Source organism: Peromyscus californicus, unplaced genomic scaffold (genome assembly GCF_007827085.1).
Source record: "Peromyscus californicus insignis strain IS unplaced genomic scaffold, ASM782708v3 Scaffold_18__1_contigs__length_77618521, whole genome shotgun sequence".
In the NCBI taxonomy this organism is placed as follows: Eukaryota; Metazoa; Chordata; class Mammalia; order Rodentia; family Cricetidae; genus Peromyscus; species Peromyscus californicus.
In genome coordinates, this window is record NW_026294480.1 from 41,030,025 (window position 1) to 41,052,007 (window position 21,983).

Consider the following 21,983-nt stretch of genomic DNA (forward strand, 5'->3'; position numbering starts at 1 on the left):
GAGGCTCTGATCTTACTATCTGCCTTTTCCATTTCCTGCTAGGGCTCCTCAAAACTGAATCAAGCTAAGAAAGCAGAGCTCATTTCTAATCCTGCGAAAGTATTCAGCGACTACACAGAACAGCAATGACGAAGTCAAGCACATCTGAAACAATGTACAGAGCCGACCTGGACTCTAGCATCAGTGTTAGGCACCATCACAAGTACTTCTGCCCAAACCAGGTGTGTGGGTACCCAGCTTTCCAGAGGTGGAGGCAGGAGAATAAGAAGTTCAAGGTTAGCCTCAACTACACAGAGTTAAAGATCAGTCTGGGCCATATAAGACCCTCAAACATCCCCCCAAAGACAGGAACCTGCTGGCATGGGCTTAGCAGGAGGAAAACCAAAGATCAAGTTTTAATTGGAGTTTATCAAGGTTCTAAATATTTACCCACATAGTTTAAAAGTACGTTCCTGTCAAATCAAGAATCACTGCAATTTCAATTACCTTCTCTGAGCCAGCATGGCTCTCATCTTCATGTTCCTCTTCTACTCTGTCCCTTTTCAATGCTTTCAAAAACTCACTCTTCTTATCACTTCGCATTCGTGTCAGTTTAGTTAAACGAGGCTGCTGATTAAGTTTGTCAACAGGTGAGGAAGAATTTGAACGATTACACTAATGGGAAATGCAGAAACACTTGTAAACATGTAACTAGATAATCAATGTAAAAATAAAGTTCACAATTATCACAGCTTTTTATCATACACTTATTTGTAAGGTGAAACTGATTTCAAAGTATAGATCACAGTAAACTTATCTAAATGGGTTAGCTCAAGAACTTATTGCAGATGTAATAAAGGTCAGATAACAAACAGACCTTAAAACAAAACATAAAACTTAAATACATAAAATCAGGAATTTATTGACTTTAAATATTTACACAGCACATAAAAAGCCATTTTTCTGGCCATGCTACAGAGTGCTAGGGTTCTGAAACACCTCCAATAATATTTTATAATCATTTATGCAATAGGATGTCATTACATTGGATTTCCCCAGAGATTTCTGTGAGAGGAGGGGGGGGGGGGGGGATAGTGACTTTTCATTTTGTCTTCTCTTGATGTTTAAGCAGTAGAACATAAACATAATCTGAATGTTAGAACTGTGTGATAGCAATTTTTTAGTCCACAGAAATAAATCATAAGCTTAATTGCTGACATTGAAGTGTGCATTAGAATTAATTAAAGAACAATAAACCAGTTAGAAACATTGGTCCTATTTTTAACGTGAAAATTCTACAAATGAGGACATAAATTATATATGGTTTTGATATTCCAATATGGGACCTAAAACAACTATTAGACCAACAACAGAGATGTCTTGGATCCTAGATTAGTCAAGGAACTCCCTACTCTGATTTTCAAAAAAATAAAACTACTTGAGGTACCACATACTCACATATACTTTTCTTTCCTCTTCTCTTAATTTACTGTTACTACTAATAAAATGTCCATCACTCCCAAAACAAAATTGTACAAATTCTCATTCATAGCCAAGATTTAATTCTACAGTGAAACTCTCACAAGCATCAAATAAACTGCAATTATTTTAACGTGTCTGAACTAAATTCACTGAAAAAAGTTAAAGCATCTCATCTTTAATAAGTCTATGCATTTAATAAGTTGTTAAACTATCAGGATTTAGCAAGTGGGCTTCACAGCACAACCTACATTAGGAAGCTAACTAAGGAAGAATGGTCATTTATGAAAAGAGGCTCCAGACTAACCTGGGCCACCCCTGCCTGGTCTTTACTTTTAAATACAGTACCTTCCTCAGCCAGGAGGTGGTGACACACACCTTTAATCCCAGCACTTGGAAGGCAGAGGCAGGGGGATCTCTGTGAGTTCCAGAACAGCCAAGGCTACCCAAGTGAAACCCTGTCTTGAGGGTGGGGAGGGGGATTACATTTCTCAAGAAATGTTCAGTGGCCTACCTCTTTCACTGAATTTGTTGATGGACTAATACTCTTGGCGGTTGACTTGAAAGTATTAAAGTTGCCAACACCATATGTAGATTCATGAGGAAAAGAAGTCCCAACTTTGTTTTCTTTAGTTTGGCTTTTCCATTGTGTAGGCTAAAGAAAAACACAAGAATCTATAGTTACCAAAAACAAATTCATGAAAACAGAGAAAAGGTGAACACACTAAACAAACAATGATCACACGTGGCTCACAAAAGTTCTCTTCTACTACTTTCACCATCTCTCCGAGGTTCTTTGACCTTCAGGACTTGTGTTTTATTACTGGTTTTTGTTGTTGTTTTATAGAGACAATATCTATCTATTCAGCCCAGGAGCTAGCCTAGAAGTCACTATCCTCCTTATCAGGCCCTTCAGTGCTAGGCTTACAGGTGGGAACCCCAATATATGGCTCCATCTTTTTCTACAAATAAAACAGAGGTTTAATATGCAATAAAAACATCTAAATTTGAGGCTAAGAGATGGCTCAGCAGCTCTTGCAGACAATCCAAGTTCAGCTTGCAACACCAAAGTCAGGTGGCTCACAATCACCTGAAAAACCTCTGACCTCTTCAGGCACCTGCACATAGCCACACACATACTCACACACGTGATTTAAAATAATAAAAAGCTGGCACATGCTTTTAATCCCAGCACAATGGAGGCAGAAACAAGTGGATCTCTGTAAATTTGAGGCCAGGCTGCTCTACACAGCGAGTCTAAGCCAGCCAGAGTTTCACAGAGACCTTGTCTCAAAAACGCAAGATGGTAAGTTGTTCTCTAACCTCCACCTGTGCATGGTAGTACATGTGCACACACACACAACTACACACAAAATAATGTGATTTTTAAACTAATACAGTAATTTTTTAAATCTAAACCATTCTTATTTTCAAAATTTTTTACAAGTTAAGAGATTTCTTTTTTGTCTTATAATAAAACTCATGAGCATTTTAAAGACTTAAAACCGAGTACCAAGTAAACAGTATAATACATGTACCAAGCAAATAAATCCTAGTGCATCCAGTAGAGCAGAAATTATAAAACTTCAATTCTCTCTGCTCCTAAAGTAAAATAGTTTATATATATATGAAGCTTCTTTTTACAGCAGATGGAGACTACTACAAGAAACCAGCAACTGGTCAAAGTGCAGAGAATAACTGAGTGTGGAGTACCACTTCACACATGGGACAGCTATCTGTAACAAATTTGGCTTAAACACAGGACTTACTTTTGTAGGTGGAACAGCAGGTTTGGGGACTAAGCCTTTATAAACACTCGGACCAGTTCCATTCTTAACTGGCTGTGACTGAAGGTTTCCTGCTACTGGGAATCCAGATAGCTGTAAGTCTTTTGTATTACCTTTCTTAATGACCAGCATTCTTGGAGCTCTAGATTTAGGATTCGGGGGATATTCTGCATAAATAAAGCACAAGCATGTGTTATATACAATTTAAAATTTTAGGATAAATGATCCCATCAAAACCTTAACTGCATTTAAAAAAATAATACCAGCTGGTTTGGGGCAAAATAATCTAAGTGAGTAAAGTCAAATTCCAGCTTAAGCATAACCTTATGAAACATAAGAGTTTGGGCAATGCCTACTAATACAGAAGACCGCAGGCTAAGATGTAATTGGAAAACAAGAATTAGTATCTTTACATTCTTCACTTATTTAAAAAAACCTAAAAATTTTCATTTTAATGTGACAGTTCTAGTTTCCCCTTAAGCCAGTCTTAAAAAGTCAAAATTTCCTATTTTTTTCAATCCTTTCATTATACTAACAAATTTATAATCAATGAGTGAGGACCCACAATCCCAATACTTCTAAATGTCTATTAGATCCAACTATTAGTTAAAAGTAAAAATTATCTCATAATGTCAATTCATTCAAATATTTACGGTCCATATTAATGTAACTTAAGGCATCATGTGAAGTCAGTACTCGGAATAACTGCTAAATGAAGACGTTTTTGAGACTACTGTACTTGCTGGAAATATGAAACATTTTCCCTGGAATTTAATCAGGTTGTATGTATAATCAAACGTATTACACATACCTATCATTGTCACAAAGAAGTATATCCTTCATTCCTTACAAAAAATTCTGAAAGCTTCAGTTTCATAATTAAAAATTTTACAATAGCTAACTCAGATCAAAATCTCTGAAAAATTCTAAATTAAAATTAGCCCAGAATATAAATGGCATACTTTATTAACTGGTAAGATGGGTAGATGCTTGTGCTGATACCCTGGCTCCAAACTACCAACTTCCTACTAGATCACCTTAAAACTATGAGCAGTGGTGGTGGTGGTGGTGGCGGCAGCGGTGGCGGCGCACGCCTTTAATTCCAGCACTTGGGAGGCAGAACCAGGTAGATCTCTGTGAGTTCCAGACCAGCCTGGTCTACAGAGCGAGATCCAGGACAGGCACCAAAACTACACAGAGAAACCCTGCCTTGTGTGTGTGTGTGTGTGGGGGGGGGGGGGGGGGGGGGGGGGGGGGGGGGAGACGGGACACCTATGAGTACTTCAAATTCTCCAAAAGATAAAACTGATTTATCATCTACTGCCATGCTGACAGATAAAGAATGAGAACTTAGAACAAAATGAAAACAGGGTTACCATACTAAAAATTAAATACATGTTGAATTATTAGGGAAAATATCCTATGTATTGGTATCTAAAAGGCCTAATAGCTTTTTTTTTTTTTTAAAAAAAAAAAAAAGGAAACTTCAGGCACAGAAGACACTGAAGTATGTCATCAATGTATAATTTGACTTCAGATTTGATTATACAATGAAGTCAAGGAAACCAAAAATAGGGATGAAGATCTCGACTAGAGAACAATGAAGGACACCACTCTACTATTAGTGGTTTTTAATGAAAAGATAATAAAAATTAATAAAAACCCAAGGATATGGCAGCCAAGGCAGGAGGATAGTGAATTTGAGGCCGGCCTGTGCTAAAACTGAGACCCTGCTCGATTCCTCCTAACAAAAAGGTTCTTTGAGGACAGTCATGATGGCACCTATAGTGTCTAGCACTTAGAACAAGGAGATGGGAGATTGCTTGTGCCTAGGAGGACCAAAAACGTCTTCATGGCCAGGTGGTGGTGGCGGCGGCGCACGCATTTAATCCCAGCACTCGGAAGGCAGAGGCAAGTGGATCTCTGTGAGTTCGAGGCCAGTCTGGGCTACAGAGTGAGTTCTAGAAAAGTCTCCAAAGCTAAACAGAGAAACCCTGTCTCGAAAAAACAAAAAAAAAAAACAAAAAAAAACAAAAAACAAAAAACCACACACGTCTTCAGGAACATAGTATGATCTCATCTCACAACAGGGGGAGGAGAATCCCTGATAGTTCAGTGGTTAGGATTCAGATTTCCAAAAGGGGAGGGGGAGTTAAAATTAAATATAAGACAATTATCTTAGCCTTTAAATAACAGCAAGGAATCTGAGGCATAACTGATGTTTACAAAATACAAAAGGTAATTTTAAAGGTATCATTGCAGATGTCAGGCTTTGAAACAGTATACCACAATTAAATAGGACAAATGACTTCAATATGGCTAAGCAATGAAGTCCATCCTCCTTCCCTCATAGATTCTTCTAGTTAAGTTATTGTAATGAGCCGGGCGGTGGTGGTGCACACCTTTAATCCCAACACTTGGGAGGCAGACGCAGGCGGATCTCTGAGTTCCAGGCCAGCCTGGTCTACAAAGCGAGTTCAGGGCAGCTAGGACTGTCACACAAAGAAAAAAAAAAAAAAAGGTTCCTGTAATGGGGAAGGCAGGCAGATCGACTGTGTAGGAGTTGTCAGCAGAGGACTGACACACTCCTATACACACTGCAAGATGGAGACATGAAGGGATAAGTTTCAGTTTAGAATGTGCACAGAGAAATACAACAGCTGAGAATGATTTAATCTGCCCTACGGACTCTCAGAAGCAATGACGTAAAATGAAAATATCAAGATATGGCAGAAGAAAAGAATTTTTCCAAGCAAAATTATATAATTCACAACCTAGTCTATGTGTTTAAACACCAAGAAAATGGGTTTGACACAGGCTGAAGACATATGAAGAAATACAATTTAATATATTAATCACTGATTTTTAAAAGTAGAAACAAGATATGTATGGTGGTGTGTGCCTGAAAACCCAGGATTTGAGAAGGTCCACATCAGCCTGCATTACATACTTGGACCCCTAACTGAAAAAGGGGATGTGGAATAAGAACAGGAGGAGGCAAAGACAGAAAGTAGATTGATAAGTTGTTTGTTTCTTTGAGCCTCAAGTTGATTCTGACTACAAATTTCACCTTTCCTAAAATTGGATTCCTTGAAGCAAGAAATATTCTGGCTGTTTCTTCAATGAGGTCCTCAGTGCAAAGAATGATGGAATGCCCTATAAAGAAGAAAGGTGAAGCCTAAGAAATCACTCTCAGAAGAATAAGCAGCAAAAGTAAGAGATCACAAAAGTACCAGATGAAAGATGATAGGGAATTAGAAGGAAGAGAAGCAAATATTGTGTTATGCTCTAAGCATTTAAAGTATCATGATGCAGGAAAATGGGGTTTTGTACATGATTGTCAAACTCTAATACTAACTTCCAAGTAGCTCTAACCTTATTTATTGTACAACTTCATAGAAGTTGGTCTTTCACTTATTAAGATGCAGTCTTCTCTCATAATTATTACAAATTTTTGATATTTAACTTATACAAAATATACAGAAAAGACATAAGCTATTTTCAACACAGTAACAACTCAAAAAAGTACGCTTTTCCTAGAACTTAACAATAACATGTAAGAGAAGAAAAAAGAAAAAATTTTAAGAGAAACATGTAAAGACATTGATATCCTATAAAGCTATTCTGAATAAACTATACATAAGCTGCACAGTTAAGAAAACTTTGAGGCCAGTGAGATGGCTCAGCAGGTAAGGACACTTGTCACCACACCTGATAAACTGAGTTCAATCCCCAAGGATCCTCATGTTTGAAAGAGAAGTGACTTCCACAAGTTGTCCTCTGATCCCTACACACATGCCACTGCCATTTGTAAACACGCAACCACAAAATAATAAACAAATACGATTTTTTAAGGAAGTTTTCTTAGGGATTGGACAGATGGCTCAGGGGGTCAGAGTGATCACTGTGCGATCATAAAGACAAAAGTTCAAGACCCTAACACCTACATGAAAGCTGGTGTGGCCCGTGTACCTGAAATCCCAGCATTGTAGGGAGCAGAGATAGGACTACCATTAGTTCTTACTGACTGCCAGGTTCAGTGAGATAACCCATCTCCAACAAATAATGTTTAAATAATAATTAACAAATAATGTCAAAGCAACAAACCCAACATTCTCTTCTGGCCTTGGTAGCCAAGTTTGGACCAAACCTGGGCTATAAAGTAAGACCCTGTGTCAAATAGTTCCACTAAGAGAGGGGTGTTCTTATTGCAATAATGACCTGTAAGTAAAGAAGAAGTGACGGGGAAACTACTTTGTACACTTAACTTACACTACACTGTTTTATTATTTGTCTCTTTAGATTATTTCTCAATTCTTTTTTTTTTTTTTTTTTTTTTTTTTTTGGTTTTTCGAGACAGGGTTTCTCTGTATAGCTTTGCGCCTTTTCCTGGAACTCACTTGGTAGCCCAGGCTGGCCTCGAACTCACAGAGATCCGCCTGGCTCTGCCTCCCGAGTGCTGGGATTAAAGGCGTGCGCCACCACCGCCCGGCCTATTTCTCAATTCTTATACATCTTTGTAAGTATGTAAGTTTTTAGATTCACATACTATCTTAGATCTTTGTCAACTGTTAATGAACTCCATTCAAGAACTCTAAAGGTAACTGTTTTAAATTTTCATAGTATTTTCTCCTAGCTCCCTAAATAATTTATCTTACTGTAAGTGACTTTTATTGTTGTCTTGTCATGTGTGCCCTCCCTTCTACCTACCAATGCAAGAATTAGCTTTTAAATTTCTTAAATCAAGGTCACTGGTAGGGTGAAAACTGGCTTTTGAGAGAAAAATTAGAATATTGCTACAAATAATAAAAAGGACTCAGGTAGCTAAAATAGGAAGATTGAACATTTGAGGACAACCTGGCTACAGAGCTTGAACACCTCAATCACTGATTCAATCTTCTTTTCTGTTTTTATTATAGTTTTCAATTACCCAATTTCCTATCGTGAACGTTTATTTTTATAGAGAAAAACAATCTGCTAAAAAAATATTTCTAAAAAAACATAGACACTGTATTTTGCTGTTTGAATGTTCTTATTTAACAAATGTGTTTTGATCTACAGATGTTTTAATCAAGTAAGTTACCACTGTTAATTTTACATTAGTATCAACAGACACAGTGCCTTTATGAGGTCTCCTGCTTTATTTATACAGAACAGGTTTAAAGATACTTTACAAGCCATGTGTAATGGCAAAAACAGGCAGGAAGGTCAGAATTCAAGCTCATTAAGACCCTGCCTCAAGGTGGATGGGGGAGGTGGGAGGGAAGGGCTTTGCAAATATAAACAACTCCTATGAAAAGCAACGAAATGTCGCTCCTTTTAAAATTTTAAACCTTCTTTCTATCTGTGCTTCCTGAGTATTAGGATTATAAGTGTATACCACCACAACCACCTAAGCAAGTCATGTTCCTCACTGAAGATTTATTTTCTCAAACTGTCTACTCATACTCCATTAATTTATCCTACTCAGTCTTAAAAAAGTGCTGCCTTCCCCTTATGATGCTAATTTTGTTTTACTGTTTTTACACAAGACAGATAGTAAAGGAATGTATTTCAATACTCAAGCAAAACAATCCACCAACATACTCTTAATCTAGTTTCTCAAAGACTTTACTGGTTTTCAATACATTATACTTCATTTAGTGTAATTTCATTTCTCAACCTGTACGGTTCAAGCTAGCTAAGTTACAGTTCTCTAGCTAACAAAAAAATTGGGGGAGGAGGATGATAGTGGGGGACTGGTCACTAATATGCTTTGGTTTAGAAGGTAAACAAAAATATCTTAATAATGTACCTTATACTAAAAAGCACTCTATCAGCAAAAACCAGAAGGTTATCATATCATCAAATACGCACAAATATAAAAGGCTGACCAGAAAATTACAGTAATTAAAACATTATTCTTGAATGACTTCATATCTTAAGCACTGACTGTTACAATAATCATGGTGGTATGCATATAGCATAGTCTATTAGTACTTCTGAAAATTTCCAAGTCTATCGATAGCCACTGTGTCCTTGATTTCTTACACATACATAAACACTCATCTTTCCTTCTCTTTGTTCCTCAACCTCCAAATAAAAAAAGTAACAATTATTTTAAAATTCTCAGTTACTCACTGCCAAGTATCTTTAATTGCTATTTTAGCATTATGTTATTAAAAACACAGATTTCGGGCTGGAGAGATGGCTCAGAGGTTAAGAGCACTGACTGACTGCACTTTCCAGAGGTCCTGAGTTCAATTCCCCGCAACCACATGGTGGCTCACAACCATCTGTAATGAGATCTGGCGCCCTCTTCTGTATACATAATAAATGAATAAATTTAAAAAAAAGGGGGGGGGGACTGATAAAAAAAAACAAAACAGATTTTCTTAATAGTCATTAATCTTTTGTACCAAATAGCTGTGATCCTGGTTAAGACAAAAATAGTATTAAAGTCCTAGGTATATAAAGGTTGGAAGATGTTACCAACAAAGCCAGCTAAATCCTAAGTAAAAATAAACTTAGGTAATGACTTTATTTTAAATGGCTTAATTAATTTCCCTCAAGCCATTTTTTTTTAATTGGAGTATTATGTTACAAATAGGCCCATGTATGATTGACAAAGTCATAGTCTGGGAAACAAACTTTTTTCCTTTTTTACATACTAAATTTTTGTTAGTAAATTTTTTGCTTACCTGGAAGTATCACTAGAAAAGTTCTACTGAAGGCTTTGCTAAAATCCTCTCATCCTCCTCAGGAACATAGATAGCTATTCTAAATGTTGCTATGAGGAAAAGCATACTTGGGAACCCAGGGGGTAAAATGAGAAAGGAATAGTGAAGTGGGATACAATGAACAGTTTCATTGTATTTCTATGGGAAGTACTTGAATTTAACAATTAACCGTTCCACAATTTAACCTTTCGTTTTGTTTTTAATGCAGACACATATCTTAGTTTACCTAAACAAATAGTTTACCTCCCATTTAAATATCTTTTCAACTAGTATTAAAAATCCTTAAATCAACTCTGAAAACAGCAGAACCAAAATCTTTATACTAATACATTTTAGTCTAGTTTTCATAACTGTCTTTGTCTTTAAATCATTTCTAAGATTAAGTCAACCAAGGACCGTACCACATTAGTATCTTATAGTTTGTATGACAAATGCTGACATTCTTGACTTTTAAAATGTACTTTCATTCCACTAGAATCCAAATTATCCCTAATTTCTTAGAGATTCTATTTAACACTTTTCAGGAGATTCTATATTCTTATGCAATCAGTTGTTCCCAGAAAAACTGAATAATAAGGAAACATACCTAAGAGAGGAGCTTGGGAGATTTTTTTGGTTGGGTATGTGTGTGTCTGGGCGTGTAGGCCTGGGGAGAGTGGTAGAAATACTAATTTGCAATACAGAAAAAACAATGCCATTCACATGGTTCTAACAAAAATGTCTGACCACCCCCTCCCCCACCCTCAAAAGCCATTAAATAAAAAGGGAGATCAAAAGAAAACAAAATAATTCCCCAGTTTCACTCCATAAATACAATAAAGACCAGCACAGGAAGTGGCAAAGTTTAAAATAATGCCATTATTATTAGGATTAGCATGCTACCATAAGCCACAATCCTTTTGTTTTAGTAGGCTGTTGGTTTTCAATTAAAAAAATTACAAATGAACATGTGTACAAGTTTTAAAATGAATAACACTTTTAATTTGGTATCAAGTTTATTTTTCAGAAATCTTATAAATTTTCCATTATTTTAAACTTCACTTAAATCTTTTAAAAGCTTTCTAATTTGTACTATGAGTGCAGTTTCTTCTGTAAGATCTTATCAAATTCAACTCAGCAGTTTTAAAGGGAGTTATTTATCAGAAACTCAGTAAGCTTAAAAATCAAATTTCAAATATAGACTAATCAAAGGAAAATCTATACAATTAGTTTAATAGTCTACACACAACCATTTTCATACATAAAAAGTAATTTCATTTTACAATGACTACAAGTACTTATTTTCCCAGTTAGACAAATTTCAATGATAAAAAACTAAAAATTTAAACTATATATTGAATTATTTGAGATTATCAAGACTGTTCTCAAAACTGCATTAACCTGGAATCATTCTCAAAAAGATCAAATACTTAATGTCACTAGCATGTGTAAATTAAGTATTTCAAATAAAATTTATACCCAAATTCCTTTCTTTTAAAGGTATTACTTCAGTATCTTAGCAAATCAAATGAAGTTATTAAAGAGTACCCTATTTTATACTTTTTAAAAAGGCAATCTACAACAAATACAATATATTCTGTCCCTCAAAAAAATAGGTAAAACATTACTTACCCCATACACCCGCAGCTAAAGATTTATTCTGATTTGGTTCTCTCTCGTATTCAGGATTTAAAGATGGCTGAAAGAAAATTAAATTAAAAAATGTAACAAGGCATATAAGTGTTTCACATAGCAAAGGTCCTTTAAAACAATCACATGGTTACACATCTTTTATAACTGAGGAACATGGTCCGGTCAGCTCTTTATTTTAATACTAATTTTCCATAAACTTTGCTTTCAATTTTCTCTGCTAACCATCAAAATGTCTGTTTATTCTCACTGCTAATTGGAGACAAAGAGAATCTTTACCTTCATCTAACTATCTGAAGACTATCTGGATTAAAGTAGAGAACACAGACACAGGGTGGGAATGTAGCATAATGGTAAAGTGCTGGTCTAACACACATGCCAGGCCCTGAGTTCAATGATCAATACTACCCACCAAAAGACAAAAACCCCACAGAGCCAAGGTGTCTACTGGTCCCTATAGGAGCTGCTACTTAGAAAGGATAGGAAACAATGGCTTTTGTCAAGTTGTTCAAAGCAGAGCAAGACAGCAGCAAATGGAAACCCCCAGTCAGAAGTATAATGCTTTCTGCAGTACACAGTTGTGACCAAAGAGATGAAAATTACACTCTTCACCAATTCTATTATGTGCTGTATCAATGGAGTGTTTCTGTTAACACACTCATTCTCAGCACTTGGGAGGATGAGGCAAGAGAAATCAGAATGCCATCCAGAGTACATAATGAGTGACTGAGGACAGACTGGGCTACATGAGAGCCGTCTCAAAGAAACAACAGAAAGAACTAAATAGGACTGTATGCTAGTCAACTTTTTCTGTAACTTGCATAGATAAACCCGGTCTCAAAAAAGAAACAGAAACCAACACAGACATTCCCAAAGCAAAGTATGAAATTTATTTCAAAGGGTGCTTAGGATTATTCAAAAGAGATATGAGCATGAATGGCACTCTAAAGCTAATCTTGGTAGATGTTTAGACTCCAGAATCCTAAGACTTAACAGTTTAGAGTAACTTCACAGTATACCAGGTTACTTTTCATATTACCTGGCAACATAGTCTGCTTTCTTTAAGGAAGACACTTAATACTTACAATGAATAAAATGAATCTAAGTACAAATACTTTATGTACAGAAATTAACTATTATTAGCATGGAACTAACATTACTATAAAGCATAAGAACATATATGTTTACCCGTTTAAGTAATTTCTTCACAGAAAAGAACTAAATAGAATTAAGTTTATTTGGTGGCTACATATCCTTTTCTTAATTATATGATAGTATTAAATATACTATTATAAACTGTACAGTTTATTTATATATATAATTTATATATATGTGCATTTATATATACATTAACTATAAACTATGTCTATACTCCAGGTCTAAAAAGTTACAATAACTGATTACCATTATCTTAGGTCTGGAGGTAAGGGACAATAAGGGTGGGGTAGGCTTTTGGGGGGAGGGGTGAAACAGGGTCTCACTCTGTATCCCTCCCTGTCTGGCCTCAAATTCACAGAGATCAGCCCATCTCTGCCATCACTTCAGGCAGCCATTAGTTTTTATTAAGTGCTTACTATGTATACGTTCAGGGCTGACCATTTAATAATGGATAAAATGTACAGGTAACATACGGATTGAACAGGATGTATTTATATATTTAGGAACCCTCCTCCCTCCCTGCCCCCATCATTCATTCATAACAAAAAAGGCCATGTATTTGAAAAAGAGAATGCGATTTGCATGGGAGGATGAAAAGAGGAAAATGATATAATTTTATTATAATCCTACAAATAAAAAATATTATTTTTAAAAGAGCTTACAATGTGCTTACTATGTGTTTAATCCACTAACATTGTTTAATGCACTATTATCCCCAGTTTGATGATATACGTTAAATTATCTGGTGATTATCTAGTGGGGAAAAAACCAGACCATTCAAATGGTAAGGTACAGAAATGTCCAATGTTACTTGATAATACCTAAAACAAATCACTTACTCTTCATTTCCCGTAACCACTCCCCTGCCCCAAGTCCAATCTGTCAAATCCTTTCCCTAGAGCTACCTGAGATAAGGCCAAAGATAGCGAACACCTTACCTTTGGTTATCAAAGCTCCCAAACCAGGAGTCACTGTTTTGTCACTAGTCTTCCACTGGAGTAATTTAGAAACTCAAATCTTTTACACTAAAACTTATCCTTTCTTCCTCCCAGGTTTTGTCTTAAGTTTTATACTTAAGTATAAGAGCCTTATACTAACAAAGCCTACATCCTAGCTCTGAGCTACACACACTCCCAGTTTCTTAGTGCGACAAGACTCGTTCCTTTTGGTCAATTAAGTGCCAGACTCAGTGTTACAAAGAAGCCTCTCTTGACTTCCCTCACCAAAGTGTTGTACTACTCAGTCACTTCCTCTTCAAATTCTCTGCAACTTACAAGTTATTTTCTCATTTGATGTTAAGTCTTCCCACTAGGAACAGCTCTATGAGAACACAGATTCTGCCTGTCATATTAATCTATATATTCTGCATGCCATCAACAGCAACAGACTAATACAACCACTCAAATACATACCAAGAAACAGTAATAATAAAAAAAAAGTGCTGGTTCTCTACTTACACGATATATGAATTTTAAATTATCAGGAATGAATCAGAGCCAAGCACAACAGTGTACACCTATGTAAACCCAGCACTTGGGAAGTGAAGAAAAAAGCACCAGAAGTTAAGACTAGCCTCAGCCACAGAGTAAGTCTGGGACCAACCTAGGCTACACAAGATCTTAAACAGCACAACAACAAAACCCAAAGTAAAACTGTTTACTGGGTCACTTTTCTGTAACTTAAGAAGCATGGTGTTTAAAGAAGACATACTGAGATTAAGGAACAAGAGAAGATGAAAACTCTGCTTTCATTTACCCAAGAGGATCACATAAGCCCATGAGTTCCAGACAAGCCTGGGCAGCATAGTAAAACTCAATTGATCAATTAGCAAAATACATTTTCAAGACCACGCATGCATGAGTGCTTGCGTGCGTGCGTGCGTGCGTGTGTGTGTGTGTGTGTGTGTGTGTGTGTGTGTGTGTGTGTACACAAATGATAGATTATGAGGCACTTGTAAATAAACCACTAAACTCATGAGGCTTCTAGTTCTAAGGGGAAGTATTCAATTTTCATAAGGAATGAAAACAACATAAATAAGCCAAAAGGTTCTGGAGTCAGAAGGGAGGAAGAAAGAAACCATTTTAAAGCAGAGTTAGTAACCAAAAACTTCCCTTTAGAGTGGCCAGGGGAGATGGCTCAAGAGGTTAAGGTGCCTGCTGTCAAACCCAAAGGACAGACATTGTAAGAAGAGAACCAGCTCCCTGATACTATCCTCTGGAGGCTGTGTGAGGTGGCTCATGCGTTCTATCTCAGCACTTGGAAGGTAGAGACAGGCACTGTGAGCTCAAGGCCAGTTTGGTCTACACTGTGAGTTCTAGGACAGCAAGAGCTACATGGCGAGACTCTATCTCAAAACATTAGTACTAAGAACAATGTTTAGCACACTATATACTTTCGTTAATTTCACAGCAAAGGTATTGTATTTACCTTTTTTATTATATAGTGGGTATGACTAAATACCCTAGAAAATTAACAGAAAGGAGGAAGTATTTATTTTAGTGCATGGTTTCAGAAAGCTCAGTTCACTAGGGAAAGTCACTGTGCAACAGAAAAATTCAAATCATGGGAGCAGGAAACAAAAAAAAAAAGGAAGTAATTCCTTTTATTCCATTTGGCCCCCAAGCCCACACTCAGGATGAGTCTTGCCCTCTTTTAATCCTCTGGAACTGGCAGCCTGGTCTACATGCCAAGTTCCACGGAAGTCCAGGGCTACATAGTGATACCCAGTCTCAAAAAAACAAAAAACCAAGTTAACCTTGACCTCCACAAACATACTGTGGCCTGAACTAACACACATACAAGCACACACACACAAAATTAAAAGGTAATTAAAAAAATGTGTGATTCCTTATAAAATATGAAGTTTAAAATAAAGTAGACAGAACTAGGCATAGTGACTCATGCTTGAGTTCAACTCAGCCTGAGCTGAAGCATGAAACCCTGACTCAATACAAAACATCCACAACTGAACAAGCACCTGTTAGGATGACCCTACAGAAAATCACCTGTACTAATGTAAAATGAACAACGCCGACGACAAACCCTGTGAGTGCCTGCCTCGCTCCTGAAATGGCACTTGCAGAAACATCATTTGTATGAAAATCATAGACACTTACAAAGTCCTCAGCCTCAAACTGTCTGCGTTCTCTCTTGTCTTCTCTCCTCCCAGTGTCACTGTCAGGGATGCTGTTTTCATGGAGTCCTTGGCTCTTTCCAGAATGGAAAAGACTGCTACGAGAACGGGAATTTCCACCATGGTATCCCCCTCGATGATTTATGTTTTCTGTACCATTTCTGCCATGCGTACGCCATCCATTTTTTTCTTTCCTCCCAAAATTACCTTTATTTGATAACAGTAAAGTAATATAAATTCAAAGATAGTTATACTTAATGACTGAATAGCAATCAAAACATCCTAAAAAGAATATGAAAAAAATTATGAATTCCATCATTCCTTAGCAAATTTTACCTCCGTTAGGACGTCCAATACCAGAATCAAAGCCATCTGAAGAGTTGTGTCGTCGACGACTCACATCATAACGATTTTCTGTCCATGAAAAATTTTCAGAATGCTTCTCAAAATTCAATGATGACTGAAATAAATTAAAATAAATACATTTATTAAGCCTAAATTTAACTTTAAACCAGTAGCACATCAACTTATTTCTAGGAGTTTAAATGGTTAAGAATACATGCAGTTATTTCCAAGCTATTGAAATATGAAATTAATCAAATTGTTATTCTCTTTCCTTCTACTTTACCAAAAAAAGCATACTTTTCTGAAAGAATTCAAGAACTACACCTACTTTTCCAATCGTAATAGCAATAGTAGCAATAAAATAACCCAAGATAAACAAGTAAAAATGTGAAGCATTTTTAACAACATATAAAATTCTGTACTACACTCTATTTGATGTAAACATTTTCATTCTTTTTTTCTACAACAAGAAAAATTGTCAAGTGTAAAACATTTTTAAGTTTCCTAGACTCTTCATAAAGTAGTTAAATACAAAAAGAAAAAAAAGAGGAAAAGAATACAGAGTAACTATTTCAAAAATTAAGACTACAAAGTACAAGCTATTTATAATGGTTATTTAATGTATATATGTGAATAATATAATCACAATCAAAATTCTCAACAATTACAAAAAATTTTATTTAGCAAAGGGTTTTATGTGTCATCAGAAAAGGGAGGGGGGGAAGGTATAGTAGTGTCCGTTCTTTCTTTCTTTCTTTCTTTCTCTTAATGGACCTAGAAGCCTAGCTGACCAGGCTGGCCTTAAGAAGAAGGGCCTCCTTAAAAAGAAGACAGAAAATCCATGAACTGGGAGACACAATAAGCTATAGGAAACAATACAAATAATGATATCCTAACATGGAAAAGTAAGCAAAGGTATTCTAAGAAAGAGACTAGAAATACCTAGTCCCTTTAGAGTCCAAATGTGTCCTAAGTCCCAGATGCTGAAAAGAGTTCCAGGATTGCCCTTATGGTCTGGGACTAGCTTTGGTCTGATTTCCACTTGGTATGCCTATGCCTCCAATTCCTCTCTCTTAAAATGGCAGTGTTTACTCTGTGCTATTATATACTGAAGTATGAAACTTGTTTATTTTAAGGGGAGATTACCTTGAATTTCAGAAGAGACAGTGGATTTCTGAATAGTGTTAGGCCTGTGAAAGACTATGGGAACTCTGGAAAGTGAAACAAATGCATTTTGCATCATGAGATGGCTATGGGCCTGTGCCGGATTCAGAAAGGAATGCTGAGCGTGAATGTGTTTGAACACTTAAATCACCAGTTGGTGGCACTGTTTGGAAGGTTATGGAACCTTAGGGAGGTAAGCCTTGCTGGAAGAGGGAAGGAGGCACAACCCACTTTAGATTTCACAGGAGAACTCTCCTCTCTGTTCACTCTCTGTTTCCTGTCTGTCCATGGAATATTATCAGCCTGTCTCCAACGCCTGCTGCCATGAGAGAATGACTCCCACAAACCATAAACCACAATAAAGGAGAGAACAGAGAGAAATGCAAAAAAAAAAAAAATGGCAAGAACAGAATAGTATTTTTGTATATCAAGTGAAACTGAAAAGACAAAATTTAGTGATACAAAGTAAAGGCTAGTAAGAGTATAAACACAGATAAGACATGCCTACAAAATTATGACGATTTGGCCAGTTGCCATATTCAAGTAACACAATCAAATAGTTTTACAATTAATGCAAACAAGAGACTAAGTAAACAGCCATTAGTTTAGAGAGTGAAGGTATTAACTGCATGACCAACCAAATTTGCTTGACATCTATCAGGTAATAAGGAAACTGGAAAATTCTGACAAGCCCTCTCTGTCTCCTCTCTTCTTTTACTGTTCTTACTCCTAAATTCCTACTTCCATTAAAGAACTGGGTTAAATACTCAAAGTTTTAAGTGACAAAAAAATCCTGTATTTTACTGGTTACAGACAAGGTTTGAAATGTGATCATGCTTTATCCTAAGGTGAAAGTGCTAATCTGGAAATAGGTATACAATACAAACCATCTTTTACAGCAACTTAAAAAAAGTTTACTTGACAGCAACACTCTTTACAGACTAAAGTTACTTGCAAACACAATGAAGTTAGGTGGTAACAGGCTCCACCCAATTTAACAATGCTTTAGCATAGCAAACTAGTCTGGAAAGGTACATGGCCAATTTCTAATTATTAGTGTGTAAGAAAATACAAATAAATATTCATACTATTCCAAATTTGAAGAGTACATGGACTCATATGTAAATATTATAGAACTAAAAACCTGAAAGAATTTTTTTTACTTTTTTTTCAGGTTTTTCCCCAACTCCAAAACCTGAAAGAATTTAAAATAATATTACCCTCTACCTACTTTCTTTCAGAGAAATTTTTTTTTCTATTATTTGGTATCCCTAGATCAACATTATCATGACTTTTTGTGTGGCTTCAATATTCACTAAGACTCTAAAAACAAATTGTTACCATCAGTTATTATTCTGTGATCACACATATCTGAACATAAAATAGGGGGCTTAGAGAAATTGCTAGTATTTTAGGCAGAAAATAAAACCAAATTATAGATATTAATACACATCATAATTCAACCTTGTTTCTCAATCTTAAACACACAATTAAGCAATTAATGAATTTTGGTTATTATAATAAAGTTATAGTCATGAAAATAATTCCTGTCTTGGGCGGGGAACAGTAATCAATAGGGCCCTCCAATCTCTGGAACCTTCATGCCCAACATAGTAGTAAACTCCAATCTCAGCCACTTCACTATGATTTTCCTTGTCCAAACAACTTGCTGTTTCTTGTTACCCTACCCCCGTTTTTTGGTCTCCTACCCCCAATTTTCTTTTTCTTTCTCTCCCTCTCCACCTCTTAAAAATAGGCGTTCTCTGTGTAGACCAGGCTGGCCTCAAACTCAAGAGATTCGCCTGCCTCTCTCTGCCTCTCTTACACTTTTTAACACACTACAAATGCCAATTAGATATTTGTCCTGACTCCATAATTAATCAACTCACAATGCCTTTGTCAAACCAAATTGATTTTGTATGCTGAACTATGACCCTCTATTAATCTTTAATCTATTGTCCTTTCTATGATATTCAATACTAGCAAAAGTCTCCTCCTTTTAAAAATGCTTTGTCTTGCTGGGTGGTGGTGGCACACACCTTTAATCCCAGCACTCAGAAGGCAGAGCCAGGCGGATCTCTGAGTTCAAGGCCAGCCTGGGCTACACAGAGAAACCCTGTCGTCGTCGTCGTCGTCGTCCCAAAAAAGGGATTGTTTTAAAGTGGAGTATCACATTTACAATACCAATACTTGAGAGGGGGGAAAAGCAGGATGATCAAGAGTTCAAAAACAGCCAGGGATTTGAAGACCCTATCTCAATTACTCAATCAAACAGGTAAGAAAGGGTCTTCCTGTGTTTGTTTCTAGACATGGGGTTTTCTGCTATACATAAAAAGGAGTGGACAACTCTCACCTCTTCCTCTTTCGCTGTGTGATTATATACCCATTCATTCATACTTCACATCTAACAACCTGAATAGTCCAGATTCTTTTACCATTTCAGATCCTCACTTCTGATCTGCATTCTCTACTGATAACACACTGATGTCTCTCTCAGTTTGGATTTTGTTTTGTTTTTTCATTTTTATTCACAATCTCCTAAGGCAAGGTTCTCTCCTTCCACTTTCATGATAGTTCCAAGGATTAAACTGAAGCTTGCATAACAAGTGCTTTTATCCATCCACTGAGCACTCTTAAATTTAGACATACCCAAACCATAACTCTACCATCACATTCCTGTTTCTAAGTGATCTAAGCCTATAATCAGAAAAAAATAATTTCATTAAAAATAATGACACTTTGTATGCAAACTTTAAAAAATTAAGGGGCTGAAAGCTAGCTCAGTAGTTAAGAGCATAAACTGCTATTCCAAAAGACATGAATTTGATTAACAGTTCTTCAGTGCCTATTGTGCCAGCTCCAAGGGATCCAATGCTTCTGGCCTGTCAGCACCTGCACTCATGTGCACACACACACAGAGATGGACGGACTGACATGGACACACACACACAATCTTTTTAGAGTTCTAATGGGGGGATAAAGTAAGAAGGCAAGAACTAAGGACTGTCTCTGCTAAATGCATTACCTAGCACCTACTAACACCTTAGTTTTTATCACTAGCACCATGCTTCCACCCCTCCCCCCAAAAAGGGTGAAGTCATTCAAAAATAACAAAAATAGAGAATAACTAATAGATCTAAATTACAAGACACAATGGAAAACACCTTTTGAACTTAAAAAAAAAACACTGAAAGGAAATTCAAATACATAGAGGTAGCAAAGTACAGCAGGAATGGAAAATGTAATTCAGCTCTATGTTTGTGCATATGTATACATATACATTGTAAGGTTTTAAAAATTATTTTTCAGTTTCTTAAAAAAAAAACTTCCTACTGCTATCGTTATTTATATTTTACTAGTAGGAATGTAAAGTTGTACAGTCACTTTGGACACTAGTTTGGCAGTGTTTTGGTTTTGGGTTTTGTTTTGTTTTGTTTTGTTTTATTTATTTTGGTTTTTGGGGGGACAGGGGAGGTCCCAGACAGGGTTTCTTTGTGTAGTCCTGGCTGTCCTAGAACTCAAGAGAATCACCAGTTTCTCTCTGCCTAATCTCCCAAGTGTCGGAACTAAAAGCAAGTGCCACCACTGCCCAGCCAGTTGGGCAGGGTTTTTTTTTTTTTTTTTTTTTTTAAACTTAAAAGGCCAAGTATGGTGGTGCATACCTTTAGTTCCAGCACTTAGGAGACAGAGGTAGGTGGATCTCTGTGAGTTTGAGGCCAGTCTGGTCTACAGAGTGAGTTACAGGACAGTTCAAAAACAACAAAGCCAACTCCTCCCCCCCCCCCCCCCCCCCCCCCCCCCACACACACACACACACACACACGAGTGGCAGTGCACGCCTCTAATCTCAGAATTTGCAAGGTCATCATCAGCTACACACCAAGTTTAAAGCCAGCCTGGGGTACAGGAGATACCTTCTTAGATAGATGGCAGACAGAACACAGCAGCAATACACATTACATAGAGAGCTATATGACTTTTCAAATATCTTCACAGATTCATACACTAAGTTTTAGATAGCATTATTCAAAATAGGAACGAATAAACTATAAACAAGCCAGTTGTGGTAATGCACACCTTTACTGCTAGCAACTGAGAAACTGAGGCAGGAGAATTGGAAGTTTGAAGACAGACTAAATTAAGTATCAAAGACAAGGCTGCAAACAATTTAAATGCCCATCAAAGGATAAAATGTGGTAAAGCTATATAATTTAAAATAAATACTGGCAAATGATACAATGTACATCAATCTAAAAACAATTTTTAAGTGAAATTTAAGCCACTGTTCAAAATTCACTTGATGTTATTCCATTTCTGTGAAATATCTAAGTAAAGGAAAAAAAAACAGAGAAGGCAGCCTAATGCTTGCCTTAGGTCTGAAGAAATGACAAAGAACTGATTGAAAAAAATTATTCTCTAAGGAAGAAAAAATCATCAATAAGCCTTGATTTTAAATGGCTTGAAGTCATTAATTTTTGAGACCATGCCATCTCATTACCTTTTGTGACAAAACATCTCTGACATGTGAGTTGTAATGGCTGCATAGACTTTCCAATGATCTGAAAGCTTCTTTTGCTGAAAGCAGAACTC

At 36.4% G+C, this 21,983-nt stretch overlaps 1 protein-coding gene across 5 annotated transcripts in view; it reads right to left on the reverse strand.

Annotated features, from left to right (window-relative positions):
- Nucleotides 1-21,983, reverse strand: part of Gpbp1 (GC-rich promoter binding protein 1) — a 73,170-nt gene that overhangs the window by 15,554 nt on the left and 35,633 nt on the right. For 3 of the 5 annotated variants that reach the window (XM_052743278.1, XM_052743280.1, XM_052743281.1), the window contains exons 3-9: nucleotides 16,221-16,344; nucleotides 15,868-16,091; nucleotides 11,576-11,642; nucleotides 10,551-10,610; nucleotides 3,228-3,412; nucleotides 1,973-2,113; nucleotides 487-654 (exon numbers count right to left, since the gene is read on the reverse strand). In XM_052743278.1, the coding sequence (XP_052599238.1) occupies nucleotides 487-654; nucleotides 1,973-2,113; nucleotides 3,228-3,412; nucleotides 10,551-10,610; nucleotides 11,576-11,642; nucleotides 15,868-16,091; nucleotides 16,221-16,344 (969 nt within the window). The remainder of the gene's footprint in view (nucleotides 1-486; nucleotides 655-1,972; nucleotides 2,114-3,227; nucleotides 3,413-10,550; nucleotides 10,611-11,575; nucleotides 11,643-15,867; nucleotides 16,092-16,220; nucleotides 16,345-21,983) is intronic. The other 2 variants (XM_052743279.1, XM_052743282.1) reach the window with 1 other exon arrangement.